The following is a 13,891-nucleotide window of genomic DNA, read 5'->3' as shown; positions in this document are numbered from 1 at the left end:
GGGATAAAATCAGCCTGCTTTTATTTTACTTCTATGTGAGTTCATTACCCTGTAGAAAATACTGCACAATGCAATCAGGTGCACAAACACAGCGGCATTGAGAGCGGGATCATTCAGTCCTGCTTTATTAGTGTTATATGTGCATCTGGTGTTCACACAGTAGCAAGAGAGGAAGATGACATTTGGACAACATTGCAAAAGAAAAAGTAATTACATCAAACCAGGACGACGCCATCTTTACGCACCTAGACCATTCATTGGTTCAATTGCAAGTAATCCATCTGAGTTATGACTTTTGAGTCAACAATAACATTGACTGATAATGGGCATTTATGCACATGGCTTACTTGTGATACAATGGACTGTTCTTACAATACAAGAGCATTGTCATGTCCTTGTCATCTGCCATAAACTAATTTGTTCATGAATCTATATGTCCTTAAAACTTTATGATTGGGGGTAATAGCAGTTGCAGGGAAGGCAGTGGATGATGAAGAGAGAGAAAGCCTCACTGGGAGGCTGATTATGGGCTGTTTCCCATATTGCACCCTTTCATAAGATGAGGGCTGAAGCTTTCTCACATGATATGATACATCCCAGTTCAGGTGTGGCAATACAGTGTCAGTATTACATTGTTACCAGTGCTTCCATATCTGTTACAAATACTTGAAATATGTGCTGCCACTAATGTGGTACAGTACATTATTTTTCGTATGTAAGACTTGATTCATAGCTTCAGATATTAGTTACAAACCCAAACAACAAAAAATGTATAATTTAATTCCCACAAATGCACAAAAAACACACATACAGAAAATGAACTTTCATATTTATCCAGCCAAAGTTTTAAGACCTTATAATGGTGTGGCTGTAATATGCTACTTTGGTTTCATAGCACTGCACTGTAATTTAGTGCATTCACCAAAAGTGTCAAAACAGATGAAGAATATAAATTGGATGATTTTTGACTATACAGTCATATCGTTTTTATTGCGTATCATCCGATTGACTGTTTTGTGTCATCTTCATAAAACAAATGTTATAATCAGTTATGGCCAAACAAAAAATATTAGTTAGGAATGTCTGCACTTAAGGGATTTGTAAGGGATACATTGTCTCATATTATATGTATTGTTGTCAATATATTTAATTTAAAGACTTTTAGATGTTAATATATTTCACTTCAAATGTGACAGTAGTGGTTCTTTTTGGTTTGTCAATGTTGTTATTTGTGGAGAGGAAAAGCTTGAAAAATAAAGTTGAAGTTGAACTCATGACTGCTTATTGCAAAATCTATAACAAGAATGAGTTAAACCAGGATTTAAAAAGGAAGCATCAGGGGGAGTTTGTCACTTTGTGGTTGGGGTAACTTTTTGCAAGCAGTGCTTAATGTCTTTTCAGATTGAAAAAGTAAGTTTGAAGGTTTTACTCAAAGCAGGTACAGTGTATCAATTATATAAATCTAGAAATGACAAAACTGCTAAATGTTATCATTTTCGGTTAAACCACTAGTCACTGTAAGTCAGTAACCTCTAATATAATGCAAGTTCTCTTTTGAAACTTTTTCTATTGCTTCCATGCATACTATCACAGAGCTAGACCACTTTAGGCTAACTGTGTATGCATCATGTATACTTGATGCATACACAGGCAGTGTCCTTTCGCGAAACAGAGATGTCCCTCTTCGGCTGCCATCATTGCTATGGCGAACTGGCGATACAAACAATTCTATGCTGCCATGGAAACAGCATGGATGACAAACTCCAATGTAGCGATGAATGGCGGTGTTTTAATAACTTGAATAGATGTAAAAGCTTTATTTTATTGTTTAACGTTTGACGGAGGTAAGAATACGTGATATATTAGATTAGGTACACCGAAAGCTGCACACCAAAGCACACAAAAGAAAAATGAGCGAGATATTAGCCAGTGTTATGCTTAGTTAGCATACTAACGTTATAGGCTCTAACGTTAACGTTAATATCGTTGTAACGTTAACGTTACGTTTGTAAAACGTTCTTGCCTCTTAGCTTAGTTTAAGCTGTTTTTTTTTTTTTATAACGTCAGCTCATTTAATTGTCAGGTTTTAAAGTTGTTTTTAGTGAGGCTTGAATAGGCAACAAGTGTTACCAGCGTCCAAATCTTGCGAAATTACAAATCCTCAACACTGCAATGTTTACTAACGTCACTACTACTACTACTACTACTACTATGGCTACTACTAGTACTAATAATAATAATGATAGTACTACTACTGCTAATAATAATACATATTTTGACACATTTGTTGTTTACACAGTTAAAGTCAGAAACTGGCGTTATATTCTGTAGTTACCTCTGTATGGTCTAAATGTCTTGTCTCCCCAGTCATGCTGGCTGGGGCTCGGGCTCGGGGTCCTCTCCCTCTGGGCCCAGCCTCACCATGGACCTCCACCTGTGGGAAAGATGTCAAAGTAAGTTAGACAGCTTGGCATCATGAAGGACTTGGGGCCCGTTTTCTCTTTATAACAGTATATTTATGTGTTTCAATGGGCCTGTGTCTTACATTTTAATCAGTTTGGGTCCTAGGTCGAAAAAGCTGAATGATCCTTGGGCCACAGTGTAGTACAAAATTATAATACAAGCTGGTGTTGTAGTATTGTATGTTGTTTTCTATTGCAAAGCTGCTGTACCTGTCTCTGTCATGGCAACCTTTGGGAAAGATGCTGAGATATTTTATAAGCTAGTTCTGGTAAACTACTCAAACGACTTGCCTTTTTTCTCTGCCTCCGTATGTCCACCTGTGAGAAAGATAACCAGGTGGGCTGCTACTGTAGGACTATGACAGAAAAAAACAGACCATACACTTCCCTATGATAATGAAAGATACCACAGCTAAAGTATTAAGTCTTAAAACAATAAAATTACCCTCATTTGTTCATATTTGCCTTTGTTTCTAGTTCTTCTGACATAATGACACAGGTGCAGCATTTCCAGCTCAGAATAACACAAATGAACCACTCATCTTTTGATTAGTTAGGCTAGTTCTAAGCTTATGCCTGTTTTGACTGCGGTCTTTCCTGTGATGATTGGTATATAAGGCTGTTTAGGCTCCACATTTAACATTAGACACTAAATGTTTGATTTATATAGAGGGGCATCTTTTACAGTGTCAAGTGTGCTGTTTCTTGAAAAGTTTAAGAAACGTTTATTTGTTTCTTTTTCTTACGTCTTCTGCAGTGTCCCACCTTGCAGCATCCAGGGAGGCTCCAGAGGCCAGGGGAGCTCCAGCGACGAGCGTCCAGCCAGAGAAGCTGCTTCTTAGGGGTGGAGTTGTGGCCAGAGCTGGTCTGGGAGGACTGGGAGCTGGGAAGGGACTTCACCAAGACTCTAGTGTTGAAGAACGTCCACAGCAAGCTGCAGAAGCTACGTTTCAGGTCTTACATACATAAACACGAACACACATGGTTAAAAGGATATTCTTTAGCCCAAAATCATACAATATAAATGAATTGAGTATCTAATCCACCGGGTAATACAGTTTATCTCTTTCTCCTCCCACAGGCCTCCAGTATCCAAGTTTTTCACCACCTTGTTTCCCCAGTTGATCGTTCTCAGTCCTGGGACCTCTTTCTCCATGCCAGTCACCTTCAGACCGCTACAGAGGGTAACACATATCAAACCTGTTCAAAATAGCAGTTGGATACAATATTTAAGGAGTTTTTAATCTTATTTTGCAAGCTTGTTAGGAAATATACATTGAGCATACCTCAACTAGCTAAAATATTTGATCTTTGGCACTTGGGTCAAGTGCCAAAGATCAGGGGAAGCATAAAACAATTCTACAAGTTATTTTGGAGCAATAGGTATCATGATAAAATTGGTTACATCAGTCTAAACAACAGCCTGCAGATTAAGTGTGGGGAAGAAAAAAACATGTTTTTTTTGCATGTTACATACTCTTCATTGAGCACATAGGACAGTTTGTGTAAATTAAATAACATATATGTATTAGAGATGTAAAATGAGGTTTTGTTAAAATGGTTTGTGTTTGTTTTGCTGATCCGTTTGATCTACCTGTCCGGTTCTCCCCTGCTCTATCCCTTCTGTTTATGTGTTGGTTTGTGTGTCTGTCTGCCTGCTTCATGCAGTGTGATTATGAAGACAGTATTGAGTTCCAGGGTAAAGATGGCAGCTTCCAAGTGTGCCTTCGCGCCACCATACCCTGTCATGCCCTGGAGGTGCCCGAATCTGTGCTGCTGCCACTCTGTGCTGTTCAACACTCCTCACGCACCACTTTCCTGTTCAGAAATGCCAGGTACTTATGTGTATGTTTGAAAGAAGGAAAAGCAGGAGAGATGGACAGGACCTGGGAGCAAAAGAGGGAAGGAGGCAGTAGATGTATGTGTATGTTTGTACCTTAAGTGTTTGTGTTTGCGTGTGTGTTTGCGTGTTCGTGTAATGAGACAAGCAAATTATTTGCACTGTCTTCTGTCTTCCACTTCACTTCACTCCACTCCTCCTTCCATCCTCTCCTACCTTTACTCCTTCCTCTATCCCTCCTCTCTCTCTATCTCTTTCCCACTCACTGTCCCTCACACAGTAAGCTCCTGACGTGTTTTCAGTGGGAGTGCCCAGCGCCGTTCCAGCTGAGCCCTGAGCGAGGCCTGCTGAAGCCGGGCCAGGAGTGTCGCGTCACCGTGGTCTTCCGGCCACAAGAGGCGCTGGTGTACCAGCAAGAGGCCTGCTGCAGGTTTGGAGAGGAAGGGGAGGAGGCAGAGAGCCGCTGCACTGTGCTCCTGCAGGGTATAGGTGAGTAGCAGCTGAGGCAGGGCAAGGTGAGATTCATTAAGCAAAATTGTACAGTATTGAGCAAAATGGAGACAATTGAAGCTTACATGTTAGAGAAGATGGCTTGTAACCGGAAGGTCACCAATTCAAACCACCAGCTGGGTAACACTCTCCCCTAACAAATACTGCTAAGGTTCTTGAGCCAGGCACTAAAACCACTGATTTTCTCAGGCGTGAATGCAAATGAGAAACAGGGTGGTCCTGAAAAAGAGCATGCATGCTCAGCAAAATCTTTCATTGGACAAATTCAGGTTACAAACAAATATTGTCCTACCTCTCCATTTAATCCTTCTTATTAAGGAACAAACAAGCAGACTTGCCCAGTGTTGTTCATGTAAGTTGCATTGTTTTAAATTCAACTTCATTTTTGATATTCTGACAATATCATATTGTGGCCCGGTATTGTGAATTGAACCATATGGTAAGCTGGGGATATAGTTATACCACTGAATGTGGGGAGATGATCGGGAAACAGGATTCCATACCTTCTCATCCTTTTCTGTTTTGCCCCTGCTTACCTCATCAGCCAAGTACCCGTGTCTGCAGCTGAGAAATCCAGATAGCAAGGAGGAAGAGGAGCAGGGCCGCCCAGTGCTGCACTTTGGCTCTGTGGCAGTTGACTACAGTGTGCAGAAACACATTGACATCCTCAACCCCTCCCCTGTGAGTAGTACATTAAGATACACAAATGCACACACACACAAACATACCTCCCTACTCCTCTAACTCCTTTCCTCCGTGCTTATTTCCTTCCCTCTCTCTATTTCTCTCTCCATACCTCTGTATAAACCTAATTTGTCAGGATCCCAGTTCAACTTACATTCTCACTCTCTCCTTTCTCCTTCCTTCCCTCTTGTCTCTATTTTCCTCCCTCTCCTCCAGGTAACGGCGTCTTTCTCTCTCTCCCGGCTGTCGGATGGAGTGCCTTTGTTGGGGTCAGAGTTCAGCTGTGACATCACCAGGGGCGAGGTGGCGCCCGGTGCATCGCTCCGGGCTACGGTCACCTATACCCCCATTGTTGTGGATACTGTCTCTGTTGAATACTTGTCTCTAACTTGCCCTGGGGCGCTCAGCAAACCCCTGCTCAAACTCACTGGGAACTGTATAGGTAGGAGCGGAGTCACAGGCACACACATACACAGTCTAAAAATTTATGATTTGGATGGGAGTCTGTGAGAGGCAGATGAATGTGTACCCCGCTAGTGTGTTTTTCCCTCTAGTCCTACCTCTGTGTCCCTATAGAACAGAGTAGAATTCTTTGTTCAACCAAGGAAAAGTTGTTGGATGAGAAGAGAAAGTATGAAAAGCCCTTTAGCCACTTTGAGCCGAATAAAATTGGATGAAATCATACATTGAATTCCTGCTTGCTTCACCGTACAGTAAATGATTGCTAGGCTAGGAAACTTTGTTCGGCCTCATGTACAGTAAGAAACACACATTACAGCATGTGCATGAAAATATCTGTCTATGTCTCCAGGTCCCACAGTGTCCTTGTCCTCCTCTGTGGTGGACTTTGGCTGTGTTGAGGAGGGAGGGACAGTCATACGGACAGTGGAGCTGGTTAATTCTTCGCCTGCTGATGCTGTTTACCAATGGGAACTGGACTGCAGTGGTCACAGCGTGTTCAGTATCCAACCAGCAGGGGGCACTCTGCGCCCACACAGCCACACCACACTGAAGGTGGTCTACAGGCCCACACACCCTATAGCACACCACAGGAGAGTGGCTTGTCTTACACTGCATAGGGTAGGAGCTGATACACAGATATACATAAAGTATACATACTTACAACACAAACAAACTTGTACATTATGACATGCACCATGCATCATTACTGACCTATCTATCTAGCTATCTATCTATCTATCTATCTATCTATCTATCTATCTATCTGTCTGTCACACAGGACCCTATGTTCTTAGACCTGATTGGTACCTGTCACTCGGAGCTCCAGCAGCCAGCCATACTACGACCCAAACACTTGGTTCTGTACCAACAGGGGGCGCTCTGCTCCCTAGAAGAGGTAAGGTGGGGAAGAGAGAGATGTGTAGATGTGTTTGTGTGTGTAAGTTAGGTTTTTTAATATCTTGAGGGTTAGTGGTTAAGGTTAGAGGTAAGGTACATATACTGCTGGAGTTTTATTTCTATGGAGTTTTGAGTTATTTCTATGGAAAAAATCCTCATATAAAAACCTGTACAGATTATTCAAAGTACTACTGCACCCTTTGTCCATCTGTCTCCATCTTGCACTCTCTCTTTCTCTGTCTCTCTATAGGAGTCGGACCAGGGGCCAGACGGTGCTGCTGTCACAGAGAGCAGTCCAATGGAAGAATACTACCAGGCCTGCTCAGGAGGCATGGATCCTCTCTCCTCCTCCTCCTCCTCTTTGTCGTTTCCACATGTAACTGTGGAACCCACTGAGCTGCTCTTCAATCACAGACCCTCCTCCTCTTTGTCCTCTTCATCCTCTTCCTCTCAGTCTGTCTCCATCACCAACCACACTGGAGGGAAACTCAGGTACCAGCCACCACCTTTGGCTTTTGAGCAAGGCGAACATTAATTGGGGCAGCGGGAGAGGTTGTTTGTTTTTCTATTCTTGACTAGGAGATCTGCTATTGAATTCTATTTCTGGACCAGTGGGGTTTCTATTACATTTGATTCTGTTCTAGCCTGGTGTGGACGGCTGCCCAAGACTCCCCGTTCTCTGTCTCTCCCTCATCATGTGACCTGGGTCAATTGAAGTCTACCTCGTTCAGAGTGACCTATGCCCCTCAGCAGCTCAATACCCTGCATGGAGCGCAACTAGAGTGCTTTGCTTTCTATAAGGTAACGTTGTAGTATAAACTACAGTCAAAAGCCCAGCACAACAAGCTATAGTACCATACTTATTAGAGTTAACATGGTAAAACGTATGCCCTTTACAAGTCTGTTGAGGTATGTTCTTAAATGATGACTGTTGTTAGGCGTCCATTGCCCTAGCAACACAGCGGGCTGTTTTAAATCTTAAATCATTAGAAAAGGGTTTGTGGATAATCTTTCTTGCTAAACATAGTCTGACTTCTCACTTTGTCTTTGCAGTACTTACTAAACAAAGGTTTTCCTAAGAAACAATGTATTTTGCTTGCCAACTTTGGTTTCAACTTTTGTTTTAGGTGGTCAACAAAAATAAAATCTTACTAAGTAGGGGAAACCCTGCAAAAATACCAGCAGTTGTGCAGAACACAACCATAAAATCTGATTTAAAACAGATTTATGCAGTTTTTTACGCAGCAAATGCAGCAAACACTCTGTCCCCCCTGGCCCCCCTAGATGCTGCAGGACCATCGTCAGATGGAGGAGCGACTGCTGTGCCCCCCCTGGTGTGTGACAGTCAGAGTCATAGGTCACTCCTTCCAGCCAGGCAGAGAGCACTTCATCCCACGCTGCTCCCTGCAGCACCCTCGAGTGGTGGGACACTAGCACTGCAACACAAACATGTCTCCTTCACTTTCTGTCTTCATCTCTGTCTTTCCCTCTCTCTAGTTTTACCTTTCTCTCTATAAACAACAACATATGTTGATGGTATTTAAACTGATATATATATATTAGCATTTCCCTCAGAATTATTTCTGAGGGAAATGAAACCTCTGAAACGACATTTAGACCTTGTGAAAATAAAACTCCCTTGAAACCAATACAAGGGATATTATTTCCTATAGGTGAGCCAGTATACCATGTCCATTCAGTTATAGTGGTAACACTGCTGTACACTAAGAGAGGGTACTTGGTTACCATAATGGTATTTTGTCCTCCCTAGGTGTTTCCTGCCCTGAGTGTTCTCTCCTACCGGACGGTACTCTTCCAGAACTCTGGAGAATTACCTCTCACTTTCCATCTGGACCCAGATCAGAGCCCCAACCCCTCCTTGGCAGCATCTGTGTTTGTGGTGCCGAACTGCGGTTTGATCCGGCCTGGGGATCACCAAATCTTCACCCTCAGAACCACACCCACAGAAGACAGTCCCGAACAGGGGTTTAGTTTATCCCTGCAGCTCAATGCGGCCAAACACACACAGGTATACACACAGGGACACGGACACTAACAGGTCAGTGTCTGTACCTGTGTTTTTCTGTCTTTGAACCTCTGTGTTTGGATCTATGTCTGTCTCCTCTAGGAATTGACAGTAGTCAGCACAGTGGAGAAGGTGTGTGTGTCTCTGGAAGGAGACGGTAGTCTGTACTTCCAGCCTACAGCCGTGGGCTCATGCACCCAACGCTCCCACCGCATCAGGAACCTCAGTCGCTTACCTCTACGGTTGGTTGGCTGACAGCTTGATTGATTGATTGCTTGATTGAGTGATTGAGCTTATTCAATAGGTTTTAAAAAGAAAACCTGTTTTGGAGAAACATGTTTGCAAAATCTCAAAGTTTCAGGAATGGAGAAAAACAGTTGTTATTCCAGTGTTGTTATTCTGGTCAGGTATTTCTGACATTTTACAGTGTCTTGTTAGTAGTCTGGACTGATCCCAGCATCATGAATCTTTTCTACACCTGACTTTCCATGATGGTCCTTCATTGCTACATGATAGGTTTCAGTGGAAGATCCCGGGACCAGACCAGGAGCTCCTCTTTGTACAACCAGAGGCCGGAGAACTGCAGCCCAATGAGAGCACAGTGAGAGACCAAAAGAATCACACATACATACATACATGCACACACCAAGAGACTTTGCAACTTAAATGGACAGTGTTATGTTCATGAGCATGTGAATTAGTGAGGAATGGACTGAATTTTTTGCTTAATTACTTTTGCTTGTGATTGGTTGACATCACAGGTCCAGACTTGGTCCTTCAGCCCATTGGAAGAGACAACGTACACACTCAAACCTCACCTCACCTTCTGGCCAATCCAGACTCCTGGATGTAAGGAGTCCCACCTTGCCCTTAAAGTCATGGGAATGGGCTCTAAAGGCTCCATAGAGGTGAGACTGTCATCTCAGTGTGTGTGTGTGTGTGTGTGTGTGTGTGTGTGTGTGTGTGTGTGTGTGTGTGCATGTGTCAGTCAATTCAAATTACTTGTCCACTCACCTTTTGAAGCATCAGTGTGTGCGTGTCTGTTCCCTCCCCAGGCAGAGAATGCAGTCCTGGATCTTGGGGAGATCCTGGTTGGAAGCTGCCGGTCAATTGAGGTTCCCCTGGTCAACAGCAGCCTCTGTCCCATCTCTTTCTGTCTCTCTGTACAGCAGACACTGCTGGACAAAGGACTTATCTATGACCCCAACACTGAGCCAAACGGTATACTGTTCTGTGTGGTTCTGCTGCGTCTGTGTGTGTGCATAACAGAAATAGGTGTCCTATGTCCTGAGAGAGCATGTAATTTTACTTGAGAGGGAGGTGTACTTGTTGGCAAAGTAAATGAAGAGTCCTCATTGCACAAACTATCTGGCCTTTCTCTTTTGATGGCCAGTCAAACCATCTGACCATGTTATCACTTTGAATATTCTTTAGAAAGTGTAGAAAATTATTAGTGTGGTTGAAACACGTCTGTGAGCAATCAGATGGCTTGGCGGAAACTACTGCTCTATTGTCTCTATTAGTGTCTTTCCTCAGAGCCATCTATTTACAAATTGTGCCATTGGTATCAGCAGTTGTTTCCAATAGCTGGCCAACATGCTCAATTACACAATTTGGAAATGTTGCTTTAGTTAAATATTGCTTTGAATCAAATTTACGTCATGGAAGTCAAAGCTACGTCAAGTTGTAAATAGGCCATATTTTAGTTGTAGGGCATATTTTATTTCCAATATATAATTTTTTTTCACCACATATGTGCCTAACATCAATGTGATTGACTTTAAACCTTTCCTGCCCTTTCAAAATAAGAATAGTTAGTCCTGTGACCTGCTCTAGAACCAAAACTAAGACCAAATGGTAACAGGCGTGTAAGCATCACCAAAATGACTTCCGGCCACCACTAATAGAGCTATAGTCAAACCACTGCTGCAGAGTAAGTTTGTCCTGTCTGGTGCCTCAGCCCTACAGCTGGACTCTGTGAGGGGAACCATCGCCTCCCACTCCAGAATGCTGCTCCGATCCACAGTCAGACCGCACAGACGGACCCGGTACCAGTGGACCATCAGCTACCAGACACTGAACGCTAGTGGTACAGCACACACACACACACACACACACACACACACACACACACACACACACACACACAGTCCAGAATACAAATAAACCCTACCATTCCCTTACTCTTTTTTGACATACTTACCTCTCACTCTCTCGCTCTTTCTCTGTCTGTCTCTCTCTCTCTCTCTCTCTCTCTCTCTCTCTCCCTGTCTCTCTCTCCTCAGGGTTTGTGTCATCCCCTGCCCAGAAAGTGTGTGAGGTCCAGGGGGAGGGCGTGTTCCCCACCCTACAGGTGATTGATGCACGCAGCGGTGGCAGTGTGGGTGGGCTCAGCAAGGTGCAACTGTGGAACCTCTTCTCATTGGATGGCCTCAATGAGCACTTGCTGTCCAGCCCCTCCCCTCCAGAGCTCACCTACCGAACCCCCACCAGGCACAGGTTAGGGGCAGAATATAGTAATACTCTGTTAAACGCTGTGCTTGAAAATGGGAAAAAAGAAAGAAAAACAACTTTCAAAGATCCTTGTCTGAGAGTCTGAAAGGTCTTGAATTTCATCCAGTAACTGTTTGATGGCATTTCATAACCACAATAACAATTGATTTTTTACATTTATTGTTAAGATTTTATTGTAGCTCTTTACTACAGTTATACAAAGAAAAATGGAATAATAAATGTCACAATATACTGTATACATTTTCACAATCAATATTGCAGTGTTTTGCAAAACATTAATAACATAATATTGTATTTTAGTCCTTGTATTGTGATAACACTAGCTTGGGAGTTAGTGACCATGACCTTGTCTTCTTTCCCTGTCTCTAGTGTGCGTCGTTGTCCCTCCATCTTCACCACAGTCATGTTGGATTTCAACTTCAGTGCCGCTCCCCTGAGCTCAGAACCCTCCACTGTTGTGCTGATGTTTCACAACACTGGCCCCATCCCTGTAGACTGGTGAGCAGAAAACAGTCGAGTAGAGGAGAAAGTTAAGTCAAGCCAAGTCAAAGACCCATTTACCATTTTTTTTTATTGTCAATACTTTGTGTATGCCCGATTCAAAAGTGTTATTTTATTTTATTTCTGTTTGTTTGCTGTGTTTTCTGTTGACTGTTGTGAAGCACTTTGTTACCTGTATTGAAAAGTGCTATACAAATAAAGTTATTATTATTACTGGTCCCACTCCTGTAGACAGTGAAATAGAGGGCAGTAGAGTAGTTGAGTGGATCCCATTCCTATTCTACTGATGTTTGTCTCCTCTCCTCTCCTCTCCTCTCCTCTCCTCTCCTCTCCTCTCCTCTCCTCTCCTCTCCTCTCCTCTCCTCTCCTCTCCAGGGCGTTCTTGTTTCCAGAGGACCAACAGATAGAGTTGGAGTACTGGGCAGAGACAGGAGAGTTCAGCAGCACTGAGCTGCACCAGATGAAGGTTAGTCATACTTGTCTAATAATGTTTAAACTTTAAATGTTATTGTGAGATTGAAATGATATTCAATTGTTTCAGAATTAGATATTACTGTTTTTTGGATACATATTACAGACATAAAACACACAAGTTATCATTAAATTATCTTTCAGAATGAATGAATGAACCCACAGTATGACCATTGTATTTGAAATACAGTCCTGTCTCCCATCTGTTGACAGGTTCAGGACAACCGTCTGTTCAGCATCTCTCCCCGTTCAGGAACTTTGCTCCCCGGCCAGCAGAGGGCAGTACACTTCAGCTACAGGTTAGAGATCACTGTACAGTAAATGGAATGGAGTAGTGTTTCAGTGTGTTTTTTTTTTTAATCTTGGTGAGGCAGAGAGGTGAAATTACAGCTCTTCTAGGCATAAGATTACTTTAATCATGGAATTAGTGGCCCCAAATTAATATAAACTTTGTCTTTCTCAGACATGACTTTGCTGGAATGGACCGGCTACCTGTCCTGTTCAAACTCTCTCACGGCAGAGAGATCTTGGTGAGGCAGAACTCTGCATGGATTTACATGAGGCTTATATTCATTCAACTCTAGACAGCAACAACACAGAAATCTCCTTTACAACAGCAATAGTATATAGTGCTATAATTCATTGTTCTTTCACTCCTGGTGCACAAATAGTAGTGGTGATCCAGTATCCTGTCTTTTATTTGCCGTGGAGCTATAGAAATGCATTTAGTTCTTTAATCATGGAGTATTTGCTCTTCCCATTTGTTAGATGTTGTATTATCTTTGTTGTCACAACTGAACTTTATATGTGTTCCTCTTATTGTGTTTGTGTGTGCAGCTGAACTTCCAGGGGGTGACGGTGGAGAGAGACAGACCCTACCTCCACTACGCCTCCAGTCGGCACGTCTTCACCCCTGTAACCATTGGAGGCTTCACTCCTCCCAGACAGGTGTGTGTGTGTGTGTGTGTGTGTGTGTGTGTGTGTGTGTGTTAAATTTCTGTAACATTTACTCCACAGCAGTGCCTAATTCACTGTGAACTGAAAGGTACAGCTTCAGTGAAACAGATATTTCCCATGCTATTTAACTTGGAGCACACTTAAGTTAATTAAGATCTTTTCCGTATTACTGGTTTCCACTGGAAAACTTGGCATAGATAAAGCAGCACTTATTTCAATAAAATATACACTTTATTGCAATTTTGTTGTTCTGTCCCAGACAAAGAGAGAAAGAAAGTGGCACATATTGGGGCTAACTGCATCCAGGTGTCCATCCAAAGGAAAACGGGATTTGTTCCAATAGTCTAGTGTTTGTTCACAATATTGGAGAATGTCTTCAATCTTCCATCCCCACACAAAATCCACTCAACTGTTGATATTACCACCTAAGTCTCTAAAAGTCAGGTGAAACCCTAGCTACTGGCTGACTCACTCAGCCTTGTGCATGTGTGTGTGTCCTGCAGGTGTATGAGCTGTATAATGGCGGTGCGGTGCCAGTCCGTTATGAAGTGGACACGGCTCCGTTGA

The 13,891-nt window shown here is 42.8% G+C and overlaps 1 protein-coding gene across 1 annotated transcript in view; it reads left to right on the top strand.

Moving 5' to 3' along the window:
• The first annotated feature begins 1,749 nt into the window (after positions 1 to 1,749).
• cfap65 (cilia and flagella associated protein 65) overlaps positions 1,750 to 13,891 on the top strand; it is a 17,035-nt gene continuing 4,893 nt past the window's right edge. Inside the window, exons 1-26 of the mRNA XM_078285921.1 lie at positions 1,750 to 1,768; positions 2,368 to 2,453; positions 3,220 to 3,416; positions 3,544 to 3,646; positions 4,131 to 4,297; positions 4,583 to 4,791; positions 5,357 to 5,493; positions 5,713 to 5,938; positions 6,308 to 6,576; positions 6,737 to 6,853; positions 7,106 to 7,347; positions 7,500 to 7,656; positions 8,140 to 8,277; positions 8,627 to 8,884; positions 8,984 to 9,123; positions 9,398 to 9,482; positions 9,643 to 9,789; positions 9,937 to 10,102; positions 10,842 to 10,970; positions 11,167 to 11,380; positions 11,765 to 11,893; positions 12,272 to 12,362; positions 12,581 to 12,666; positions 12,831 to 12,897; positions 13,205 to 13,315; positions 13,828 to 13,891. The exon at positions 13,828 to 13,891 is cut by the window's right edge and continues 128 nt beyond it. Coding sequence (XP_078142047.1) covers positions 1,750 to 1,768; positions 2,368 to 2,453; positions 3,220 to 3,416; positions 3,544 to 3,646; positions 4,131 to 4,297; positions 4,583 to 4,791; positions 5,357 to 5,493; positions 5,713 to 5,938; positions 6,308 to 6,576; positions 6,737 to 6,853; positions 7,106 to 7,347; positions 7,500 to 7,656; positions 8,140 to 8,277; positions 8,627 to 8,884; positions 8,984 to 9,123; positions 9,398 to 9,482; positions 9,643 to 9,789; positions 9,937 to 10,102; positions 10,842 to 10,970; positions 11,167 to 11,380; positions 11,765 to 11,893; positions 12,272 to 12,362; positions 12,581 to 12,666; positions 12,831 to 12,897; positions 13,205 to 13,315; positions 13,828 to 13,891 — 3,754 coding nt within the window. The remainder of the gene's footprint in view (positions 1,769 to 2,367; positions 2,454 to 3,219; positions 3,417 to 3,543; positions 3,647 to 4,130; positions 4,298 to 4,582; positions 4,792 to 5,356; positions 5,494 to 5,712; positions 5,939 to 6,307; positions 6,577 to 6,736; positions 6,854 to 7,105; positions 7,348 to 7,499; positions 7,657 to 8,139; positions 8,278 to 8,626; positions 8,885 to 8,983; positions 9,124 to 9,397; positions 9,483 to 9,642; positions 9,790 to 9,936; positions 10,103 to 10,841; positions 10,971 to 11,166; positions 11,381 to 11,764; positions 11,894 to 12,271; positions 12,363 to 12,580; positions 12,667 to 12,830; positions 12,898 to 13,204; positions 13,316 to 13,827) is intronic.

This window comes from Centroberyx gerrardi, chromosome 10 (genome assembly GCF_048128805.1).
Source record: "Centroberyx gerrardi isolate f3 chromosome 10, fCenGer3.hap1.cur.20231027, whole genome shotgun sequence".
Classification (NCBI taxonomy): Eukaryota; Metazoa; Chordata; class Actinopteri; order Beryciformes; family Berycidae; genus Centroberyx; species Centroberyx gerrardi.
This window is presented reverse-complemented; position numbering and strand designations above follow the sequence as displayed.